The sequence below is a fragment of the Phalangium opilio genome, unplaced genomic scaffold, assembly GCF_054372755.1.
Source record: "Phalangium opilio isolate 3A_F unplaced genomic scaffold, DU_Popi_V2 ptg000209l_1, whole genome shotgun sequence".
In the NCBI taxonomy this organism is placed as follows: domain Eukaryota; kingdom Metazoa; phylum Arthropoda; class Arachnida; order Opiliones; family Phalangiidae; genus Phalangium; species Phalangium opilio.
The window spans coordinates 2,397,123-2,423,464 of NW_028324217.1; the positions used below are offsets into that span (position 1 = coordinate 2,397,123).

At 36.5% G+C, this 26,342-nt stretch overlaps 2 protein-coding genes and 1 long non-coding RNA gene across 3 annotated transcripts in view; 1 reads left to right on the forward strand and 2 right to left on the reverse strand.

Moving 5' to 3' along the window:
* Positions 1-2,915: 2,915 nt before the first annotated feature.
* LOC149618332 (uncharacterized) lies at positions 2,916-3,643 on the forward strand. The gene is made up of 3 exons (XR_016375496.1): positions 2,916-2,934; positions 3,021-3,107; positions 3,507-3,643. It is a non-coding gene; the product is annotated as an uncharacterized LOC149618332 (long non-coding RNA).
* Positions 3,644-14,843: 11,200 nt separating this feature from the next.
* The window catches only part of LOC149618333 (uncharacterized), an 84,959-nt gene continuing 73,460 nt past the window's right edge, over positions 14,844-26,342 (reverse strand). Inside the window, exon 8 of the transcript XR_016375497.1 lies at positions 14,844-15,289. The gene's annotated coding sequence lies outside the window, so the exon portion shown is untranslated. The remainder of the gene's footprint in view (positions 15,290-26,342) is intronic.
* LOC149618334 (uncharacterized) overlaps positions 19,268-26,342 on the reverse strand; it is a 35,254-nt gene continuing 28,179 nt past the window's right edge. The window contains exon 3 of the mRNA XM_089855562.1: positions 19,268-21,467. Coding sequence (XP_089711688.1) covers positions 20,394-20,831 — 438 coding nt within the window. The 5' untranslated portion in view covers positions 20,832-21,467 and the 3' untranslated portion in view covers positions 19,268-20,393. The remainder of the gene's footprint in view (positions 21,468-26,342) is intronic.

Genomic DNA, 26,342 nt, shown 5'->3' on the forward strand with positions numbered 1-26,342 from the left:
TTAGGGATGACCCCTTAATTAAAATAGAAGAAATAATTGTCTGTTCAGTTTCTTAATTAATTAAATTTAAGGGGCCATCCATAAAATACTGATACTCTAATCTTAAATTGAAAACAGTGGAATTTTTGTAAATAATCTGTTGAACTCCGATGTTCTAAGGCAAAGCCAACATTCAGGGTTTTCAACCCTAGCAAATTTCCCACAGCCCCTGTAAAAATGTTTCTACCCATCTACACCACCACCACACGTCATCATTTTGAGTTCATGGATTGACGTCACTAAATTACCAATGTAATAACGAAAGACATTGAATCATAAGTTTATAAGTGATATGTTCCGTTCCATAAGTATGAATGACACTACCAATACAAGTTCGTAATGCTACTGAGATGGACTTACAGTACTCGAGATAACTAGTTCGAGAAGGAGAACGACGGAATTAAGCGAGTCAATTGAAGTCCTACCTGCTACACTCGGTGCATGGTGGTTAATTAATTTTGCATGCAGTACCAAGTTCCATCTAGGACCTATTTAGTCTGAACTTACTAAGTTGCCCAAATTTGACAGCAGCGCCATACTCACCAGGCGTATGTCGCTTTACCCTGAATCTATGACCTCCCTACTTCAATCACTTCAAAATTACAAGCTCCAGTTTCTAAGTTACCAGAGATTAACAAACTTATGGAACGGAACATATCTTATGAACTTATGTTTGAAGGAAGAGAAGCCTTTTCTAACAATAGTTGATGGTAAAAGTACACGGCGCTGTGGTAATCGTTTTCGGATAACTGAAGGTAGGGTAGGATATATGTATAAAAGAAGGCAAACTTTAAATACAATGTCATCTTTCTCTTTCTGATCCCGTAAAAAGGAGTTCAGCAAGGATAAAAGAATGTTCCCAAATCCGAAGAATCATTAGGTTGAAACCCCACGGGGAGTTTACCAGAAAATACAACACTGCCAAGAGAAGAAAAAAGCTAAGGATATTTGCTTTCAAAACAGAAGTGCATCAAGTGATTGAAGTACATGAGTGGGATGCGTGGATGGTTCTATGGGAAATCAACTGAATTTTGAGTGAATCGATGAAATGTGTTATGTAACTTCTATGACCGGCCCTTAGATTTTGATTTTGGCCCCACAAGGGATGCATGCACCCCCTAACACTTGTAAGTTATCATGAACATTGGAGAAGTGTTTATACAACATGTGCAGATATAATTCACCAAATCTATGACGTCACGGTCTCACGGACATGCGCAGAATGTTTATATTTCTTTACGTTTTCCTTTCATATATTTACACTTCAATTATTAGTCTTCTAACAGCGTTTAAGCTGAAAAAAAGAACCTGAGGAGGGTTCTTTGATGGGGTCCCAAGTCTCTTCCCATCCAGGAATGGATTAGAAAAACGCGGGAATAACGTGGGATGGGGTCCATGATGATCTGATGTCTTTGAGGGTGGAGCAGAACCAGGATTATCTCCCCAGGGAACACAAAACCCATAGAATGAAGAAGGCGTACACTCTTGGCCTTTATAAGAACCTCTATGTATTTACCAACTGACATTTATCGTCTTGCAAAAGCTATAGAACCATTCGATTATGGCATTTGTTTAAACGCAGGCAGATATAACCTTAGACCACAATTATTTTATTTCTTTATAATAAGAATAGTGTGACTGTAAATACACATACGTCACAATCGTTATTTTTTCAAAGTGTCAACAATTCGCCATATGTTAGATCTAATAATTATTAATATTTTGCCAACTGCAAGTAATTAATTTCGATCATTTGAAAATAAAGACGTCCAATTAAACAATGAAAGCCAATGAAGCTATGAAGTTAACAAACTTGTCACAAGAGGCAAAATTAATGTCCTTTCGTGTAAGATTTTTTATAATTACATATAAATAGGGTATGCTACCAACTACAGTTTACGGTATTTCATTCAATCACTAACTATGAAAGTATTTGCAGTTATCGCGCTTTTCACCACTTTGGCTTTGGTTAATTGTAAGTTCGTTGTTTCTTTTTTATTGGGGATTATTATTTATAACTTCAGCTTCTGGAACACGGACCCGTATAAGATTTTAGAAGCTACTAACTTCGATTAAAACATAAGTTCATAAGATATGTTCCATAAGTTTGTCACGGGTTACTGAGAGCTTGTCATGAAGTGATTGAAGTAGGTCATATATTCTCGTAAAGCGACGCTTGGTGAGGCGCTGTCGAATGCTTAGTACAGACTAAATTGGAAGATGGCCTGCAAAATTAACCGACTGTAGTCTATTCTCGCTTCCGTCGTTCTCCCAAGAACTAGCTTGAGAGGTAAATCTCTAGCATTACGAAGTATAGGAGGTGTCATACTTATGGAATATATCTTATACCATAATTATCTTCTGTTACCGCTAGAAGTATATAATACTTCTCTTCGAGAGAAGTGTACCACACCACAAAGCGGCTGGGGGTAATTGTAACACGATTCTTCCCAACCAACAACAGAATTAACATTTATTATAGCAAGGTTCATTGCTAAACCGAATCACATACGACATGTAAATAGTTAATTCCCCATCATTACTATATCTATTAGCGCTGCTTAACTATTTGCCAAGAAGCATGCATGCCCTTGCTGATTAATTTTTGCCCCACGTCAATTAAGACAATCAAGGCTTGTTGGTTAATTGATTGCTGCATTGGGATTTAGTTAATATCAAACAGTTATAGAATCCCGCCTAAGTTTTTAGGAGTTTTTGACTTTGAATATAGCAAAATTCATCACGACCTTTTATTAGTCACCGCTTAAAGTTTTATTAATTGCAGGTCAATTTAATGCCACTGGAAACAGCACGGAATTCGAAGATGACCAAGAAAGATGTCTCAGGGCTTTTAATATTAACGACAACTTTACTATTCCTTTTAGAGTCAGTAAAGTAAGTTAAAAATGATAATGTTTCAAATGATTATATCCGTGAAAATACGTCGTAAGATCGTAAAAATTAGCTATGTACTATTTCAGACCGACTGCGCGACTCTTTGCTCTCGTTTGCTTTTAATAAACAAAAGAATCCCAGAGAATGAAGGAGAAGCTTGCAGAACAATCTTTGTATGTTTCGCAGTATTTAAGTAGGGAGAAATGGGTTGGTAATGATAATGGGCGACCTGCGAGATGCACCGAAACTCTCCCAGTGTACCTGGCGCACGCCCCCACCCTTCGGTAGGCGATTGTTAAGTGCTGCCACGTAGCGTCATTGTATTTGTATCAGAACTAGCTTCTGTTTTTAAGACAGAGGGGGCAGGGTGTCCTTACTGTACTACCCCTACCAAAACGAATTCAAAACTGAGGACACTGGGAGGACTTCGTTAATTCCCGTAACGTAGATGGCGGTACTTACAGAGGCAACGTTATAGCCTGGTATGGGGGTTACCACTCCATCTCTCTCTCCTTTAAGATTCAGGTAACTAAAAACGGTAAAATTTACTCATATTTATTTTTGTTTTCAAGTTCCTTTCGAACCCGAATGGAATGTGCTCTAATGGAACATGCCGGACATAAGTTTCTGTTGTTTAATAATGCAAACTACATGTTAATAGATAAAATCTTGATTTCAAATAAATTTTAATTATAGTTGCATACATTTATACTACTTTTAGCGTCGCCATTTTGAAATATGGTGGCAAATTCGAGCCCCAAATGCTTCCCATAGAATTAGCATTCTCTTCAGGTTTCTTATAAATACTATATTCAAGGGTCAAGGGGAACATCCTTAAAACGCGACAATCATAACCTATAAACTGCATCCCTTGGTGGGGGGCTCAATCAAAATCTAAGGGCTGGTCATAGAAGTTACATAACATACATTTCCGATTCACTCAAAATTCAGTTGATTTCCCATAGAACCATCCACGCATCCTACTCATGTACCTATACTTCGGTCCTATAATTACCCTAACCCCTTTTTGGATGGAAGACCCTGTTTAGTTTTATGGCCTATTTGCATATTGGTCTAATAAGCAGGAGCAGATAGACCTAATCTTAAACCATAATTGTTTTACTTAATTGTTTACAATGCGAATAGTATAAAACACACGTGCATACATCACAAGCGCAATTTTTTCGAAGTGTCAACAATTCGCCATATGTTTGTTCCTATTTTTTATTTATTTATTTTGCCAAATGGAAGTAATTAATTTTCATAATTTCAATACAAAAAAATTACGTTCCATTAAACAATGAAAGCTAACGAACTATCGAAGTTAACATACTTGTCACGACAAAATTAATATCCTTTTGTGTAACATTTTTATATTAATAATTCCATATAAATAGTGTATGCTATTACCAACTACAGTTTACGGTATTTCAAACAACCACTTGCTATGAAAGGATTTGCAGTTCTAGTGCTTGTGACCGCTTTGGTTATCGTTAATTGTAAGTACAATGTTTTCTATCATAAAATTGAATTATTTTTATTTAATTGATTGCTGCATTGGGATTTAGTAAATACACCAAACAGTTATAGTTAATTCACCCTAACACTGTGAGCGATAGTTATATACCCATCTTAATTAAGTTTGATGAGCGGAATCGAGCAAATTAACAAAAAGGGTCTGTCTCCCTCGCCTGGAAAGAACTATTCATGTTACATAACTAAAGAATATTAAGACGGTACAGAGTGGCTTTCATACTTCTTCAGTTTTATCCCCTTCTTAAAGTTTTGTTTAATCGTAGGTCAGAATGAGATTGAGACAGAACATACGGCAGCATATACTGAAGCTGCAACAGCAAGAGCAACAAGCGAGAAACCTGAAAATGACGAAGATAGATGTCGAAAGCTTTTTGAAATTAACAACACCAACAACTTGGCAACGCCTATTAAAGCCAGTAAAGTAAGTTAAAAATCATTACACGTGAAACTACGTCATAAGAAAGTAAAAATTTGCTATGCACTATTTCAGACTCAATGTTCGATTGTTTGCTCCCATGGTCCTTTCAGACGAATTATTCCACAGAACGAAGGTCAAGCTTGCAAAGCAGACACAGTGCGTTGATTCTTTTGCAGTACTTGAATAGAAATTTGAGAAAAACGGGAATCGACATTTTTAGGCACTAATTTTTTAAATTTAATTTTCTAGTTATTTTCTACACGTAATGGGAAGTGCTCTGAAGGGCATTGTTCTAAAGCCAGCCGGAGATAAATTTCTATGACTTAATTAATAATGTAAACTATGTTAACACGTTACGAAGCTATTTACACATAATTTTGGTCTCAAATAAATTTTGAGTAGAGTATAGCTTTAATAACATGTTTTTACTTATTGTCTATAGTGGAGTATTCATGCATAATTAATAAGACGTTTACGAGTTTCATTTATACATGTACTAGTGGCAAAGGGAGGGGGCTATATCGAACCCTAAAAGCTTACCATAAACCCCGTCTATAGGCTATATGGGGAAAATTAATTGTTTGAAGTAACAGATATTAAAATTTTTAGTTTTAAAGGCAATATTATTAAAGGCAAATTTTTTTTTGTTTCAAAACAAAAAAATTACTTATCCTATTATTTTCACCAAAACTTCACTTTTCGACATAACACGTCACCATTGTTATTTAATTTTACAAGTGTCAACAATTTGCCATATGTTAGTTTTAATTTTATCTGACACGACATTAATTTCAATATTAATAATAAATCATTTCGATTAAATAATTTAATTTAAAAAAATTATTGACAAGGCAAAATTGAAATTGATGTCCTTTTGTGTAAGATTTTTATAATTCCATATAAATAGGGTATGTTACCAACTACAGTTTACGGTATTTCAACCAACAACTCACTGACAATGAAAGTATTCGCAGTTCTAGTGCTTTTCACCGTTTTGGTTTTCGTCAATTGTTGTAAGTACATGGTTTTTATCTACGTGTGACGTAGATTGTAGGTTTGAGAACGACGGTGGCCTTGAAATTGACGTGTGTCGTTAGTTGTGGAGAATACATGAAAAACAAGATAGTAGTGTGCGTGTTATGTGGTTTTCATTGATGCTTTTAAAACAGATAAAGATTTATTGGGGGATGGGGATTAAGAGTTCATCGAGGGGCTACTCACTGGCGATTTTAAAAGGGTTAGACATTAAGCGTTACTTATAATCATCTTAATAACTTTAAAGGTTGCAAGTCGAGGAACTAGTCACTAAAAAACTGGATTTCCATTGATGGATTTTAAAAGAGATGGGAATTAAGGGTTACGTAAACCTTGTAAAGTTCACAATATGACCCATAAACAATAACCGTTACACGTAGATTTTACGAAAGGATTTTCGTGACTTGTTTTCTTCCAAGGGGATTTGATTACTTTTAACTTTAGCTTTGGAAACACGGTCCCATATAAGATTTTAGAAGCTATTCTGACTTATTCTGATTATAGCATAATTCAATCTCATCATGACCTTATATTACCGCTTAACGTTTGGTTCTAATCGCAAGCAGGTGAAGATGAGGAAGAGACTACTACCACTGAAAGAAGCAAACAATCTGAAGCTGACCAAGAGAGATGTCGCCAGGCATTTACTTTTAGTGTCCGTAAAGTAAGTTAAAATTACAATATTTCAAATGATCAGATCTGTGAAAATAAGTCATAAGATTGTAAAAATTAACTAAGTACAATTTCAGACTCAATGTTCGACCATTTGCACCAGTGGTGGCGCGAAAAGAATAATTCCAGAAAACGAAGGACATGGTTGCCAAGCAGGATTGGTATGTAGATTTCTATGCAGTATTTAAGCAGCTTGAATTGAAATGAAAAATTGGAATCGACATTTTTACGTACCATTGCTTTTCCTTCAATTTTCAAGTCAACCTCGGGTAATGCAAGGTGCTATCAGGGAGAATGCCGGAAATAGGTTTCTTTCTATGTTAACATAAAACTATCTGTAAACATTTTTGGTTTTGGAATAAATTTTGAGCATTAATAAAACTTGTTCACTACATTTCCAAATAAGGTTTTTTTTTTACATTTCGAGCCGCCATTTTTTAAGATGTCGGCTAATTGGAAAACATATTTCTTAGCTTGTGCCTACTACTTAATAGTAACGTTCCTGCAAATTTTCAGCTATCTTTGTAAAGTAGTTTGGACTCTGCCAAGAAGTGATATCCAGTTTATTAGGGAGAAGGTATAAGAAGCCTATAAGTATTCTTGCCTACCATAGTCCCAGCCAGTCCCTCTTTCAAAATATAAGGGGTGACGTAAAAGGAGGCCCCGGGTTATTTCGCTGCCTCTCCTCAGTCGGAAAATACAAGTAATTTATTGCTCATTCGCGTGGCGCTGACGTGCACGAGTTTTCAAGAACCAATGAGATGCCGGCTGGTTGTAATTTAGAGACGGCGGGGATTAACAGTCCGGACAGGCTACGTATACGTTTGGACTGGAGATAAAGAGCTAGATTATAAACGTGCAGGCGAATTTATACCTTCTCCCTAGTAAACTAGATATCACTTCTTGGCTTAAATAGATATATAGCTTTCAGAGGGATGTACTTTGGAATAATTTACGACTTTATCTGTTTCTTTAACAAGGTTTTCGTCTGAGAAACGATTTGGGAAAAAACCCCTGGGAGTCATTTAACCGAATAGAAAAAGAGTACCTAATACTAAAACCCAAAACTTCTAAACTTGGCAAGAGTATTAAAAAGTTAGTGGGACAAAAAGTAGGTCCACTATAAGATGGTTTTACGATCATTCTTATGTTATAGGAAATTCAGCGCACGAATTTTATAAAGAAACATCCCAGAAAAAAGAAACAAAATAATTTAGTTCATATAGTGAAGTTAGTTTTATTGATCTGTGGATAAAGGTTTGTCTGGAAGTCACAGACGAAGTTCATAAGATATGTTTTCCATCCATAAGTTTGTTAATATCTGGTAACTTAGAAACTGGAGCTTGTAATTTTGAAGTAGGGAGGTCATAGATTCAGGGTAAAGCGACATACGCCTGGTGAGTATGGCGCTGCTGTCAAATTTGGGCTTAGTAATGCACAAACTAAGTATGTTGAATCACACTGAACTCACAATTCATTTTCAGGACAAAATACAATACAAATTCTCATCGGTTATATAACCGGTTAGTAGGTTGAATCACACTGAACCCACAATCCATTTTCAGGACAAAATACAACACAAATTCTCATCGGTTATATAACCGGTTAGTATGTTGAATCACACTAAAAACCCACAATCCATTTTCAGGACAAAACACAATACAAATTCTCATCGGTTATATAACCGGTTAGTATGTTGAATCACACTGAACCCACAATCCATTTTCAGGACAAAATACAACACAAATTATAATCGGTTACATAACCAGTTAGTATGTTGAATCACACTAAACCCACAATCCATTTTCAGGACAAAATACAACACAAATTCTAATCGGTTGTATAACCGGTTAGTATGTTGAATCACACTAAAAACCCACAATCCATTTTCAGGACAAAACACAATACAAATTCTCATCGGTTACATAATCGGTTGGTATGTTGAATCACACTAGCCCCACACCCCATTCCCGCTTTAAAACCAATTACAGTTAACTTAACCCGACTTCTCCAATAAAACTCCTTCCTGCTCTAAATCTCGCAAGCTATTAAAAAAATATATACATATATATGCAATTAAAGTTTTAAAAATAAATTAGAACACAAATTCTGTTAGCGACAAGGAAATTTTCTTTCTTAGAATACATCTATTGTGTTTAAGATTTCAATTTAATTTTAAAAGAAGCCAAGGCTTCAATAAATAACCTTAGCAAGCTGCGAACCTTCAACTTGGGAAAATTTGGTTCAAAAGAAAAATCTTCCCAAAAAAAATAAAAAGAATACAGAATTCTTGGAAACAGCGACTAAAACTCCAAAGAAAAAAGAAAATCAATGTAATTTAATTTAGCACTCTTGGCTAATTAAGAAAAAAAGAAAGGAAAATAGAGTAGAAAAATTGCTTCCTTGTGTCCCCAAGCAAAAAAAGAATGTCGTACTAATTCCTAATTTCTGCTAAGAAAATTCGATTTTGAGTCGACAAGAAAACCATAAAAATAAATAAGATAGCAAATATATATTAACGTATTCCAGCTTTGTTAACAAACTTAATTAAGCCTTATTTATTCACGTGGTTGGTAACTAGTTTTAGTTACATTTTCAATCAGAGACTAAACATTTATTAAGAAATTGCCCCAAAAAAACGTGTTTCTAGTTGTCAAGAAATTACCATAAGTAAATAGAAAAGAACAGAAAGTAGATAGGCGACAATCACTACGTGATTCATGTTGTCTCTGACGCAATAAAAAATAATATTTAGGGCTGATTGTATTAGATTTTATCAGGAATTCATACAGCTACAAGGAATCATTAAATTCCCATGTTAGTTTCTATGCGGGTGTTGTGTGGCGTCTTTCTTACTGTATTTTTATTGGCTGGTAGCAACGTGAGCAGCTATGGGTAAAATTCGTCATATATAATGATTAGTCTAGCTAGCTCCTCCCATAAATTCCGCACCTAGATACGTTGGTAAAGAAAAATGCCTACACAATGGAAAATTCCCATTAGCTGCTACAATGTAATATGTATTACCAAAAAATGGGCACGAAAATTATGTCTCTTATCGTGTTACAAAGTTATTACTAAACTTATCAGAATATTCTATACGCTATTATATTTAAAACCAGCACGTCATAATATCCATCTTTCAAAAAACCCCTGGTGTAGCGTGTAGGCCTACTTAAACATCCTCAAAAAATGTCCTTACTTATTTTCAACCCAAAAACTTGGGTATTTCACTCAACTCAAGTATGACTTTAAAATAAAAAAATAAAAAAAAATAACTTTTAACTTTTTGGTGCCAAAAACCGTTAGCAGATACGATAAAGAAGGTATAAAAAGAGGGTCCACTCGTTTAAAATGGCCAACTAAGCACAAAATATAGATAAGGATAACCTTACCATAGTAGCTAAGATAACCTTGCTTCAAGAGTAATGGGCCGTCAACTTAACTTTAAAGTTGAAAAAAAAAAGGCAGACACACCTTTAGGGTTTGGTCGACGTTACCACCCCCTTGTGATATGGCTACACAAATATATATTAGACGCAATCTTGAAATGGGTTCAATTTATCATAGGAAAAACCGGTTTCCAATGGGAATATCTACCCTTTCTAAGATTGGAAAGGACTTTTAGACATAAAAGCTACCTAGGTAAAAAGGTGAGAGAAAGAGACGAAACTTCCTGCCCTTTTTGAACGCATGAATAAGAAAATTGGTTTGCGGGTCCCATTTTTTTATTTTTTTTGGGATGGTATAAAAACTAGGTAGGAAACCCTAGATAGTAAAAATAATAATGAAAAATTCATAAAAGGGTTTAGAACTACGAAAACCACCAGGGTGCGTGGATGTTCAGGAATAATAGAAGCTGATGGAAATGGATGTGTTTAGATAGTCCAGTAACAAAGATGTATGTATGTATGAAGGGAGTTTGCTTATATAGCACGTGGATTTTTATAAATACTAGGTACATAAGTTATGTTCCATTCATAAGTTTGTTTATCTCTGGTAACTTAGAAAGCGGAGCTTGTAATTTTTTAGTGATTGAAGTAGGGAGGTCATAGATTAAGGGTAAAGCGACATACGCCTGGTGAGTAGGGCGCTGCTGTCAAATTTGGGTAACTTAGTAAGTTCAGACTAAATAGGACCTAGATGGAACTTGGTCCTAGCTGCAAAATTAATTAACCACCACCACCGAGTGTAGTTAGGACTTCAATTGACTCGCTTAATTGTCGAACTAGTTATCTCGAGAACTGTAATTCTCTCAGTAGCATCAGAAGTGGATCATATTACAGCTCCCTAGAAGTACTGGACGATATAACATCGCCGTGCATCAGCATTGTCTCCTAGCACTGAAGAGAAAAGGGTATATGCGAAACGCAGCGGCGAATTTGTGAACTAAACCAGAGGAATGATTTTGGCGCGAAAGAAATTTTTAATAAGCGGGGCAAGCAAACGGAAGAAAGTGCAGCCAATGAGGAATGGTTTGAGAGAGAACGCGGAAGGAAACAAGTTGTTCCATGCATAGTGTTGGGTTGTGAATATAATAGTAGAAGTCCACTTTATTTTTCCGATTTAAAAAATAATTGGGGGTCTATAGGTATTTTTTAAACGCTTGTGTTGAAAAGGAAATTAATATGGATTCAAATGATCAAAATGGCCTTCATCATGCTAGAATATTTTTAATTTATCCCTAGTACAGCACTGAGCTTCCACCGATCTAAAGGTTTTTAGCGGGGATAGTTGGACCGATTTTTTACTAATTAAAGGTTATGTGCGTCGACATAGAAATTTGTTTTCCATTTTTAAGTGTGACAAATTTTTTCAATACTTTAACGTTTTCCGTTTGCGAAAGATGCTGGTCAATATTTTTCAGTTTTACAAAACGTTTTAGTCGCTCACGGTTAAGTGCTATTAATATCACATAAATCGTGTTCAGATGTGTCTTTCATTTGGACATGCGACGATTGTAATTAGTTACATTGATCCTAGGCGTTTTTCCTAATTAGCAAAAAAAAACATAAGCCATTCTAAATCAAAATTACTCTAATTAAACTAATCACGACACTGACGGCGGTCTGACAGCCATTACCATCAACCGGAACTTCCGTAGGTTAACCTAACTCAAGATCCGGGTTAATGGGAACACTATATTTGTAAAACTGAGCTATAGATGGCGAGCTTGGATGTCTTGGAAGAAAACGCTGTTTACAAAAGCATAACCTACGTCCAGTACTTATAGGGAGCTGTAATATGATTCACTTATGGTAGCATTTCGAACTTGATAGGTAGTGTCATTCATACTTATGGAAGGAACATATCACTTGTAAACTTATGATATAGGGGATAGAAATTCCGTGGTATAGCAGCAAAGGGGAATATTAAGGCTGTAGTATATCAAGGTCATTTTAAATGATACCGCTTTGATCAAATATACGCATTGCGTATACTTTGATCTGGTGTATATGTACAATTTATTTTATAAAGTTTTGTTATAGTGAGATGCAAGCCGGAATGCACTTAGCAAATGATTAACCCAGACTCAAAATTTTGATCAATATTTATCTATTAATTAATCAAAATAGGTCCAGAAATTTTTAGATAAAAGCAAACCCGGTCGCACCATGCATTCCCTTAAGTGCATGCTACAGAAGATATAACACAGATTAATACGAATCAGAATAAGCTTATATTGCCTTCTAAAAGACGTCTTCAATATCTTTAAAGATAATAATATTGGAGGGAAGCTTCAGATCTAGTGTGTATACATGGTAAACCCAGGAATACATACAGCTACTAGGAATGATTGTGTATCCATCCATATCTGCCTTGTTAATTTCTATGAATTCGGAATTAGGGTTTTGTGGGCATAAGGGGTTTGAAACCTTACTACCCCCGTCACGCCAAGGTCATAATTCTGATGGTGTCTTTTCTAACTGTTGTTTCATTGGTTGGTAGCAACACCAGTTCCTATGCACATGCGCAAGACGCAAGGTGCAACAGGCAACGAGATAGATTATTAATTCACTATGGGTTAGTCTAGCTAGCTCCTCCCACAAAGCACGCCTAGATCCGTTGAGAAATTAAATGATTCCTAGTAGCTGTATGTATTCCCGGTTCTTCTAAGATTAATCCTTTGCCTTATAGCGAGCGTCCGAGATTCTCTTGGGCCGGTCTGCTCTCATTATAAATAAAACCTAATGCTTTAGTTTTAAGATGCATTTAATTTTAGACACTTAGCTATAGGTAATGTTTGACTACTAATTAAGGCTTTTATCTTAGTACCGGGTACTTCCTTATTAAGTCAAGGTTTCGTTTATTAACACGTTATAAAGCCACTATTTAATAATTTAATATTACCATAAGCAAGAAGCGATATCTAGTTTATTAGGGAGAAGGTATAAATTCGCCTCCACATTTATAATCTAGCTTTATCTCCAGTGCAAACGTAGACGTAGCCTGTCCGGACTGTTAATCCCTGCCGCCTCTAAATTACAACCAGCCAGCATCTCATTGGTTCTTGAAAACTCGTGCACGTCAGCGCGACGCGAATGAGGTAAAAATTTACTTGTATTTTCCGACTGAGGAGAGCTGGCGAAATAGCACGGGGCCTCCTTTTACGTCCCCCCTTGTATTTTGAAAGGGGGACTGGCTGGGACTATGGCGCGCGAATACTTGGGCATCTTATACCTTCTCCCTAGTAAACTAGATATCGCTTCTTGATATTACTATAAGTTTATAAGATATGTTTCATAAGTATATCATGTCACTACCTATATTCAGTTGGTGAAAAAACTAATGTCTTATGTCTTTCGATTAAATTGTCTGTCAACCATAGCTATATTCCTACAATTCTTACAAGTAAAATGGCTTGTTCCTTTGGCACTTCACAGTTTGAGTTGCCAAAAGCCCTTTAGCCAAAAACCCAAAAAAATATATCCGATAGAAAAAAGAAATTCTAGAAAATCCGTAAAAAAAAAGGTTTTTGGGAAAGAAGTGTAGGATGAAACTTGATCAAACTTCCTGCAATTGATAGCTTTTCACTTCCTCCGCAACATCCACCCCAAAGACAAAAGGAATCCCAAGTTATTTTTATACCATACCCTCTGGTAATGTAATTAAATGAAATATAGGTACTATAGTCCGTATGGTCGAATTTTAGGTGTTAAAATATCAATATTATAACGAATGCAAAGAGAAAAATAAACAGATATAAAAACCAAAATGGCGGCCTGGTTCCTGTGTCTTGGTTGGTTTTCCTGTATGTAATTAACAAAATAGTCTATAAAACCCTTAAAAACCTGAAGCCAAGGCCCATCCAAAAGTGCAAGAAACAAAAAACCAAAAACCCAAACTTCTTAAAAACTTTCATCTCTCAACGGACGTACGGAATGGTATGGTGTGTTAGTGCCTGCTAACTTGATAGCTAAGCCTTGTACGGTTGGCTATTAATTACAAAGAAACTGTATAGAGAATATCTCAACTGGAAAAGTTTCTCAAACAAAATCCAATCAAACAAATGAAAGAGAACGAAAATACGTTAAGCCTTGGTTCAGCCAATAAGAAGGTGGAGGAAAGGGGGCATCCATTCGCGAGTCCATATTCCCAGTGGCCGTTAATTATGAAAAGGAATTTTGCAAAACAAACACGCCTTGCTAGTTGCTTTGCTTTAGTTGGCTTGAATAGCTTCCTAAGCCTTGGTCAGCAACCGGTTTATTTTCCCCCCGCAAATCTCGATCGAGATACGGGGAGTAAGGAAGAGTGGGTTGGGTACCCGATAAGATTTTCATCGATTGAAGCGTTCCCCCTAATTCTATTCTTTTCATCTGCTTAAGCTTCCAAATTAAAAGCTCCTGGTCCATTACCAACCCTAAAATCCTGAGTTCCTGACCCTTTTAGGGTTGCCTAAGGATATGTGTGTATGTACACATCCATGGACTATCAAATAATTCGGGGTAAGCCTTTGATGCTTGATCTTTGGGTTGATTAAAATTAAAAATGCCATTTTATTTTATGGTTATAGCTGACCCTTTTTTTTTCAAAAAAGGGGCGGGGCCGTATTCAGTATTATCTGCTTGATATTAGCAGAAACGTTATGTTTACAACGGACTTTAGATGGGGCTTTTAAGTTACGTACCATTCCCGTACCAAATTTGTACGGCCCGTATTGTTTGAAGACGTATCCTAATTAATTTACACGTATTTGTTGTACTCCACATACCGGTGTCCTATCAATGTTCCAAACGTCTTAAGAACACCAAAGGTGCGCTCAATACACCAGACCATATTTCACTCTAGACTTCCGAATAAACAAAGGTAAGCCTTCAGTTTCTTTCGAATTGTTAGTTTTGGTGTTTTCTGAGGAACTGAAAGAGTATATATAGTCTAGACATTGGATAACAGCATAAGTTTATAAGTGATATGTTCCGTTCCATAAGTATGAATGGCACTACCAAATAAAAGTTCGTAATGCTACTGAGATGGACTTACAGCACTCGAGATAACTAGTTCGAGAAGGAAAACGACGGAATTAAGCGAGTCAATTAAAGTCCTAACTACACTCGGTGCAGGTGGTTAATTAATTTTGCAGCTAGGACCAAGTTCCATCTAGGTCCTATTTAGTCTGAACTTACTAAGTTACCCAAATTTGACAGCAGCGCCCCCACTCACCAGGCGTATGTCGCTTTACCCTGAATCTATGACCTCCCTACTTCAATCACTTCAAAATTACAATCTCCAGTTTATAAGTTACCAGAGATTAACAAACTTATGGAACGGAACATATCTTATGAACTTATGGTAACAGCTATCTATACGTTTAGAAACGTAAATAATCAATAAAAGCAGGATGGCATATATACGTTCGAAACAGAAAGGGTTGAATTGAATCTGACACAACGCGTTTGTAAGCCCTAAACAAATAGAAGCGTTAGGTATCCCGAGGCATTTCGATATCACAAAGAGAATAAGTATCTCCTCCAATACTATAAAGAAAGGCTTATCACAGCGACGTAGAGAATTTGTACGCAATCATTCCTATTATCTGTATGTATTCCTTCTAAAAATCTATATAGGAAATTCCAAGGAAACTTCAAATATTTCCCTGGAGTTTTTCAACAACAAATACCGAGGTAAGGCCAAAATAACTTCGGAAAATGCCAAAGTGGAAAATGGACGTGATTAGACGTTGACCCAAGAGGGAAGGGGTTAAAGCCGTGAAAATGGTGGGTCTCTAAGGGACCCTTCTATGTTTTATGAACTGGGTGTAACCTCCATTAGACGCAAAGAGTGTCTGAAATGATGACCGCACCCATCTATAACTTGATCAATATAACGAAAATGAACCGGCTGTATTTAGATTTCATCAAACTTTCTCTATATGTTGATAATAACCAAAAGTAGATAAACTCAAAGTAAAAGGTCAACAAAACTTGATAAGATGTTCCATGCATAAGTTTGTAAATTCTGGTAACTTAGAAACTGGAGCTTGTAATTTTGAAGTGATTGAAGTAGGGAGATCATAGATTCAGGGTAAAGCGAGATACACCTGGTGAGTGAGGCGCTGCTGTCAAATTTGGGTAGCTTAGTAAGTTCAGACTTAATAGGACCTAGATGGAATGGAACTTGGGCCTGCATGCAAAATTAATTAACCACCTGTACCGAGTGTAGTTAGGACTTCAATTGACTCGCTTAATTCCGTCGTTCTCCTTCTCGAACTAGTTATCTCGAGTACTGTAAGTCCATCTCAGTAGCATACGAACTTGTATACAGGTAGTGCCATTCATACTTATGGAATGGAATATATCACTTATGGTAGGCACAGTAAAATAAGGACAGCTCGTTAGCGCTTCTAAAATTCCTTGGCAACATTGATGGGTAATCATTAATTAGTGGGGTTAAAAAATTGTTCCGGCGTTTACATACATCGGTCAAGGGTATATAAAGATCGAGGGAACAGTGAAAAATTATTTTCACTTTTAAAATACAAAGGAGTACCTACCAACCGCCCTCTATCGTTAATCATAGGCCTAACCTAAATATGTCGTAATATTTAAAGAATTTTAGAGTGTCTATATAATTAAAGACAGCTTTGTTTTATACAAAGTTTACACTGAAGTGTCCTTTCGCTACGTTACAGCATAAGTTTATAAGTGATATGTTCCTTCCATAAGTATAACACTACCAATACAAGTTCGTAATGCTACTGAGACTCTTACAGTACTCGAAATAACTAGTTCGAAAAGGTGAACGACAATTAAGCGAGTCAATTGAAGTCCTAACTACACTCGGTGCAGGTGGTTAATTAATTTTGCAGGACCAAGTTCCATCTAGGTCCTATTTAGTCTGAACTTACTAAGTTACCCAAATTTGACAGCAGCGCCCTTATACTCACCAGGCGTATGTCGCTCGTTTTACCCTGAATTTATGACCTCCCTTCTTCAACGACTTCAAAATTACAAGCTCCAGTTTCTAAGTTACCAGAGATTAACAAACTTATTTAAGAAACATAACTTATGAGCTTATGGTTACAGTTTTGATTTCAAAAATTTGAACGGCCTTTACGAAGAATCATTAAAATAAGATAGCAGACATCATTAAGGAGCGTCTTTTAATGAACTTTACTAATTGCGGAAGACCTTTTAATTTAAGCAAATATATTTAAAGAGTCAGAGCAATCATTAAGATTGTAACTTGAATTTTGAAAATACCGATGTTTATTTTGTACCATAGGTCACGCTGAAACATTTCTCAAATTTCTAATTTTTTTTTTTAAATCTTTGATTGAATTAACGGCCGTGGTATTATCAAATACAAATGGAGTTAAAAGAAAGTAAGGCGGTATGAAGTTCTGAGATTTCATAGATAACTTGAAACGGGAATTTTGTTTAACAAGAAAGCAATTCAAATTATCAATATGAAATCTCATCAAATTAATTTGAATTTAAAATCATTCACGGGAATTTATTTCCTTTAATGTTTCACTATGCATATTGGTCTTATAATTAGTAGTAGAATCGATAAATAAAAATCACTTTTTTTTCTATATTCATCCTCCCTTTAAAGTACCAGAGCTATAACCCTCCAAATTGTAGCTCTACATTTTGTATTTGGGATATATAGAAAACGATTCAGGGCAACATTCTCAAACTACACCTCGTGCTGAGCATCATCTCAATCAGAAGTATATAATACTTCTCTACGAGAGAAGTGTACCACCACAAAGCACGATTCTTCCCAACATTTGGAGCAAGGTTACTAAACCGAATCACATGGGCGATCTAAATAGTTCCCTCATCATTACTCTATTAGCACTGGTTAAGTATTTTCCACGTCAAGACAATCAAGGTTTTAGTAAATACCAAAAAGTTATAGAATTCACCCTAGCACGGTGCGATAGTTATCGAGCTAACAAAAATGGCTCCCTCACCTGGGAAGAACAATATTAAGAGAATACAGAGTGTCACGCTTCTTCTATTATCCCCTTCTGCCTCAATTTCTATGACAAACGACATATTTTTTCTGTTTTTCTTTTTTTTTCAATTTCTGGCAGATATGTCGAAAGATTTGAACGTGTGTTTGGTAGGCGGGCGGTTGCGCTGACCCGAGGGTGATTTTCACCCACGTGATTATAGTCCTGGAGTCCTGGACTCCTTGGCTAAATGAGACACCGACCTACCGAATAGAAGTTCTCACCACTGATCTCGAAAACGGCCGGGAGCGCTTGGAGTGCTGGCATTTTCTCCGGTATCAGGCCGAAAATTGGAGCTGTAAATTATATTTCTGCTCGTCGACCGTAAAGACGTTTTATATAGATCCCATTCCATCTTCGCGAAAGCGGAAATCCTCCAAGATTCCTTCCTTTCGCCTTAGAAATTAATTTTACTCCAGACAGGGACGGAACATTAAATTTTACTGTACAAAACACCCGAAGAAACCCCAAAAGTTTTACTCAAAAGGTGCACGTCCCTGCTAGGCCAATCAGTGGAGTTCCCAAGTTATTAGCCTTACACTATAATGGTTGCCGCCATTTATAAGGAAAGGGGAGGAGCCATTCTAAGACACACCCCTATAGAAATACAAGAAAGTGAGCAGACATTCATTGGAATGAATTAAAGCCTTCATGTTTGAAATCAGGGCTCGATGTAGCAAAAAGATAGTGATAATTCTTCACATTTTAAAGTGTTATAACTCTGGTGCTATAAGAGATACAGGTAAGTCCTTTGAGTATGTTATAGCCCTATTTCTCCTCTCTCCAACGATACCTTATAACATGGGATTATCTCCATTAGAGCCCGAGTAATTAAGGAAAGTGTTCGTAAACAATCTCTCCATAGGATTTACATGGTTTTTTCTTCGTAGGCTCATAACTTTGGTTCTATAAAACATACAGTAATTTCCTTCGTGTATGTTATAGCCCCATTTATTCTCTTTGCAATGATACCTTATACCTTGGGGTTACCTCAATCACAGCCCGAGTAATTAAGCAAAATGTTTATAAACTATCTTTCCATAGGATTAACATGGCTTTTTCTTTAAAGGATCATAACTTTTTTTTCTGTAAGAGATACAAAATTGTCCTTCGAGTATGTTATAGCCCTACTTGTCCCCTTTCCAACCATGCCTAATACTTGAGGGCCAGAGTAATTAACCAAAATACCACTTCACCTTTAACAAAAAAAAAATTCCGAAGATCCTTGAGATTCATGCTTCAAAATTTATTAAAATAAACAATAGATCCGCACTAGAGCATAATTTCCTTTTTCAATCAATTGAAAATACGCCCAGGTAATTTGGCCCCAATTTTAATCCCTCTATTGAAACCTTAAAGGAAACAGTCTTAAGAATATAAACTTTGTAAAGAAACAAAAGATTTCACTAAGCCTTTTTTAAAACTAAAAAAAGTTATTTTTTGTTCTTTTAAGTTTTGTGAAAAGAGCGCTAGAGGAGATCGTGCGGCTTAATTACGAAATCCCTCAGGATCAGACAAATTCTTATATACACATTAATTAGGGAACGCGCTCTAGACAAAGAAGCGGTTAGCCCGACCAAGGCCCACTATGCTAGCTAGCAGCGCAGCTACCGTTTCAGTACTTTACATTTTAACAACAAAAAGGAAGTGAAAAAGTTCAAGTAGATTTTAGTTAAAATTTTTACAGCGACATCTCTTGAGTCTTGAAAGAGATGATATTTAAATTTTTGTCGGGGTAGTAAAAGGAATACATACAGCTATTAGGAATCATTGTGTAGTTCCATTTCCCAAAAGTATCAAGGCGGATATTTGTTGTGGGAGGAGCCAGACTAATCATTATGTATGAAGAAATTTAGCTGAAGAATTAAGAATTAAGTTAGTTGGAAAGACACCATCAGAAATATGAGGCGTGAAGCATAGTAAGTCCTCAAACCCGGCCCACAAAACCAGCATAGAAATTAACACGGGACACAATAATTCCTAGTAGCTGTATGTATTCCTGGTGGTAAAGAAGTAATTATTTTCATTTTGCAGCCAAATTAGCATAAATTATGCCATGAGCTTACGGCGAATACATTAATTAATATATCAGGGTGAAAGTTCACCAACGCGACCTCCAAAGAGGTAGGGTAGCTGATAGCGCTTTCGCCTGGCAACCAACCAGACGATCCCCGGTTCGATTCCTGCAATTTTTTATCGAGAACTTGTGACATTCACACGAATATGTACACCGGACCAAAAGCAGCAACGATATAAGTGTGTCAACATTGGCATATAATTAACTGTGACGGACTGTTAGACGAGACTTAAGTTGCATAACAGATATCTTAGAGAGGCTTACCCGGGTTTGGTCCGCTTTCGATGGAAGGCTTTCTTAATTCTTATAAGCAGAAACGCGGCCTTCTCCAGACTGAGACTTCCGCCGGAACCAGATTGATGGTTCTGTTGGAACAAAGGTCCCATTCCGGAAGTGACGTTAGAAGCCGTACTAGAGGATGACGCAGCCGCGGGTGGGGAATTAGAACAACGCGTCGATGAGGTAAAGGTCACCACGGACTGCGAACCACCACCACCAACACCACTACTACCACCACCGACACCGCACAATGAAGACGGAACCGGAAGTGGACAAACCGCGAAAGGATTAACCGATCCGGAGGAATTAGTACCCGGCGTCTCACCGTTAGTACCCGATGAAGCGTTCTGTACTAACAACGATGCCAAACCACCACCGGAAGTAGAGCAGCTGTGATTATTTAACTTCCGACTATGCATGGCACGCGGGGACAGGAAGTTGGGTTACGATGTCCGTCAGGTCTAAGTTACCGATCTAATTACTACAACCATCGCGGTAATCTTATAAAGGAAAGCACCGTACCGGATGGACAAGGCTTAATATCTTGTCTGTCTTTGAGAAGTAATACCGAAAAAATCACAGACTTTGAGCTAGAAACTTAAATCAACGCGAGGCCTATTTTAGGTCAACCGAACTTTATCCATTACACAAAGCCATTTAAGCAGTTTCATAGCACCATCCATAACAGACTTTACTTAAGTAATCAGAAACGTTTTATCGTCAGCAAATAGCGAAAGGTTTACCAAAAGCCTTCCACACGTGGATATAGACCAAACCTAACATAAATTGAATTTTATTTATTTAAGTTTCAAATATTCGTCAGTTTTTTTTTATTTTTTATCTTTTGGTTTCTTTTCAAACCAATGAAAATGTCACAGTTCTCGCGCTGTTGGCGAAAGAGCCAATGAGTGTCTCCGTCTTCTGTGACGCATTCGAAAGGAAAGGTTAAATATCCTTTTTTTCTTTCCAAGGGGGTCAAAGTTCACCCTGCCAAATTTGATAACCTTTCATTTTTTAAATTGAACGGTAGATACTCCAAGCATTTATCATGATTTCTGTTTGGGCCGGGTTATTGGAAGAAAGAGAAGAAGGTTAAAAGGTCACGAAGAGAGTCACAAAGGAAAAGTTACGTTTTCTCTAAGCCTTGGCTAAGTCATGGATTAATAATAGTGCAAAGGCTAATCTATGGACTGACATATCAGATGATGACAGTGAAAATGTTTCAAACTTAGAGTAGAAATGTTGGGTGGGCCATGTGAGGCTCTCCCAGAGTACCTCGCGCAAGCCCCTAACCTTTAAGAGTAGGGGATTGTTTAGTGCTACCACCTAGCGCCATTTAAAAACACTAAACTATAGCTCTTGCGAAATAGATTCTATTTTTAAAACACCAGGGGCCATACCATATCGAAGATTGCCGTCTAGGCAACCATTTTTAGTCTATGGTATAGTCTACGTGCGTTTCTAAATGGTCAAATTATACCGGTCACTTTACTGATGTGCCAGACAAAGGGCAAGACATAGCTCGATAAGTTTGCTGTATGGGGTTATTTGAACCGTTTCTTGGAAATAGAAACCGATCAATGTTTTGGGGAGTTTTAAGAGTGGCTACACGTTCTCAATTTATCTAAATCTGCAAGTTGACTTTAGTAGCTCTATTGTATATTTATTTGGGAAAGTTGGGTCTCGAATCAATAGAGAATTTGATGAAATTGCAAATTGGATAAATAAGTGACTACCTGGACGAATGCGAGTAAAAATTGAAAACTCGAAAATAAAAATTTATGCAAATTTTCAGATGTTAAAGCAGTTGGGATTGCTACAGATTTTAATGTTACTTTTAAATTTTAAATTAACTTTTCCATGTTTTCCATGAGTTAATATAACGTAATTAGTTTTCTATGAGTGTCTAAAGTCATTAATAGATACGTGTTTTAACTATCAAATCGAAACTAAACTCTACACAACAATTAGTAAATATTTCAAAATAGTAATGCAAATTAATGAATTATAGTGTTTACCATTTCTATCAAATCATCAATTAAGTTAAGTACACATAACAGCGATTAAATTTACAAATCTACTTCCCAAAAATGAATTATAAATATAAGAAAGAAATGAAATTAAAATCAATACCTTGTCAAAGGCGAAGAATAATAAATCAAAATTCAAGGGAGTCTAGCTAGCAAACGCGACGGAATGTCTGAATGAAATAAATCATTTACAATCAGACTTCTAAAAATTCCAGAACCGTTATTTGTCAAACTGAATATGAAGAATCAACGCCTGCTGCCCAAGAACGAAGCCTTGCAATCGTTGCTTGATTCCAATTCACCGTTAAAAAAATATCTTACAACAGAAGTAAATTACCCCCGAAGTTAATGAAAACCTTTTCAAAAGCAGGGGAGTATAATAGAGTCTGGTTGGTGTGTTGACCTGTGACCTTGGGGTTTCTTAAGACTGAAGGAACATTGATAGGACGGAATGTGGACAACAGAGACGATGGCTTCTAACAATACGGGCCATCTAAATTTTGTACGGTACTGGCAACTTTTAGTCCATTTAGTGTGTGAAATGCACACTATTTATACTGTTATAGCTTCTAGTTTATTTACTTCTGTTTCAACCATTCACGAGCAAATTTTGGTACAAAAAACCTTTGTACTCACCAAGAAAAAGAAGTAAAAGGGGTTTGTTCTAACTGAAGTATATAATACTTCTCTTAAGGAGAGAAGTGCATCACTACCACAAAACGGGTATCGTAATTGTAACACGATTCTTCCAAACATCTGAATTAACATTTATTGTAGCAAGGTGTCACCAGGGATAGATTTGACTTTAGAAGTTGGAATGGAGAACAGAGTAATATCTGGGCGCGCCTCAAAGTCCCGGACCTCCTTCCTTGGGACGGAGGGGGGGGGTATGAAAGAAGAGGCGGGAGGGTCATAGCGACACAGGTAAAAAGGAATTACGTATTTTTCTCTGTCCCCGTCAGCAACGTCATCAAAACGTAGTTTAAAACCGAGCAGCCAATAGGATAATTTAAACTTTTCGTTACGTACGTGTTGGAGGGAGGGGCTCTATACTGGGTGGTCTATGAGTCGGAATAACTGAAGTAAATAATAACACCGTTCTCCATTCCTACTTCTAAAATTAAGTCTATCCCTGGTGTCACGCTTCTCAGTATTATCCCCTTCTGGTTCTACTACAAGTACAAACGTATTTTGAGTATGAAATGTCTGTAATTGGAGCTCTTTTGTTTAGATTCAGGCGTGTAGGAATATTTAAATTTTAAATCAGTTCCTCTCTTTTTATGCTTAGTGGTTTGAACAGAATAAATTCGACTTTTTCCGCAATTCACACAATGTATTTTTCAAATTGGAAGTGAGGAATGAAAATTTAAAATATAAATTTTTCTTTCTTCGACCAAAAAGTTAACTCCCTTTGGTAATTTTTTTTCCTTTCGAAACAGAGAATTCCCCAATTCCCAATTCACGTTTCACGTCTTGTATATTTTAAAAATTAAACCGAGCAAATAAAGCAAGTGTTAATCTTTGTATGATTATTTATTCATAGACGACACTATGCCTAGTAATTTAAATAATTTATTAATTAGGTTATAATTAAGTTAAGTAACTAACACCTTAGCAACTACAGCATCCAGGGGAGCCCAGACAAAAATTTAAAATACCTTAGAGGAAAAATTAGTTATAGTTTTTTTACTGGGAATTATAGGATTTTATAGGAGAGAAAAATCATGTGTTGTGTTTTTATAGGAAAATATAGGACTAAAAATGATGTTCATATATAATACCAAGAAGCGATATCTAGTTTATTAGGGAGAAGGTATAAGATGCCTTAGTAGTCACGCGCGCCATAGTCCCAGTCCCCGCTTTCAAAATACAAGGGGGGACGTAAAAGGAGACCGGGCTATTTCGCGGCCTCTCCTCAGTCGGAAAATACAAGTAATTTTTTACCTCATTCGCGTCGCGCTGACGTGCACGAGTTTTCAAGAACCAATGAGATGCTGGCTGGTTGTAATTTAGAGGCAGGGATTGACTCCGGACCTACGTCTTTTGCACTGGAGATAAAGCTAGATTATAAATGTGGAGGCGAATTTATACCTTCTCCCTAATAAACTAGATATCACTTCTTGATAGGACCTAAGAACTCGCGTTGCTATCAACCAATAAAACAACAGTTAAAAAATTATGACCTCGGTGTGACGCGCAGTAAGTTCTCAAGCCCGGTATATACCCACATATCCCTAATTCATAGAAATTAACATGGCTACACAATCATTCCAATTAGCTGTATGTATTCCTACTGAAACAAACCAAGGCTTACGTTACGTGCACACAGTATATAAAATCTGCAGGCAAATAATTCGTCCAGTATAACAAGATTTAAGTAATTCACAATATAAACTCAGGGAATTTAAAACCTCTGGGGAAATTGGGTATAATGTACTATAAAGCATTTATTTTAAACGTTTTACTCTTTGTTTTAAGTGTGTTTCAAAACCCCCACTCCAGTGTTAGTAGCTTAAGGGGGAAACTTTAATGGTATTTATACCCATTACAAAACAATGGAATTGTTTTAGTTTATTTTGGAATTTCCTTGGTGGTTTAATGGAAGCTAAGCGTTTAGTTTTAAATCGGTTTCTTAATGGTCTAAGGAACGGTTTTAAAAGCTCGTAAGTAACGTTGGTTGAACTTTGAAATTCAGTAACAGCTATGGTTTACTGTTTCAAAATTGGGTGGGGGTAATTATGGGGCCGAAGTATTGTACATGAGTGGGATGCGTGGATGGTTCTATGGGAAATCAACTGAATTTTGAGTGAATCGATGAAATGTTAAATGTAACTTCAATGACCAGCCCTAAGATTTTTGATTTTGAAGCCTCCACAAGGGATGCATGCACCCCCAACCCACAAGTTGTGAATGAACATTGGAGAAGTGTTTCCTGATTGAATGACCCCTGAATTAAATGAACAAAAATGGTCTTCGTAGAGAAAGACTTGAAAAAGTAAAAGTTGAACACTATAGAAGTAAGTTCATAATAAGATATGTTTCTTCCATAAGTTTGTTAATCTCTGGTAATTTGGAAACTGGAGCTTGTAATCTTGAAATGATTGAAGTAGGGAGGTCATAGATTCAGGGTAAAGCGACATACGCCTAGTGAGTGTGGCGCTGCTGTCAAATTTGGGTAACTTAGTAAGTTCAGACTAAATAGGACCTAGATGGAACTTGGTCCTGCAAAATTAACCACCTGCACCGAGTGTAGTTAGGACTTCAATTGACTCGCTTAATTCCGTCGTTCTCCTTCTCGAACTAGTTATCTCGAGTACTGTAAGTCCATCTCAGTAGCATTACGAACTTGTATTGGTAGTGCCATTCATACTTATGGAACGGAACATATCACTTATAAACTTATGATTAAATTTGTATGGTCTTTATGTTTCTTATGTTAAATTTAAAGGGGTCATCGGTAAAACACGAGTTCCAACTAATAATTTTTAAACCCAAGTCGCAAAAATAAAGTTTCTTTTTGTTTAGTTTGCATATTTGCTAAGCATTTCGTATTTGCTATCTCACCCCAATTTTTGGGTGGAAAAAGTGGGGTTGGGGGTTTTGATTTGGTGCAATTTTCTTTTTATTTCAAATATTAGATTTTCTTGGAAGCAAAGGGGTTTTTAGCCCCCGGAGGTAAATTTGGAAGGAGTACCTACATCTTAAAGATTTTTGCCAAAGCTTACAAATTATTTTATGAAAGGAATTCTGGGTAATTAAATTAGCTTAACATCACTACGTGTTTGCGTAAGATTGGGGAATTTTCGCTGAGTAATTTTTATTGAAGGGGTAGATGTTAATATTTGAAGTTATCAAATGCTTATATTACAGATAGCCCAGCCAAAAGTTTGAAGTCTTTAT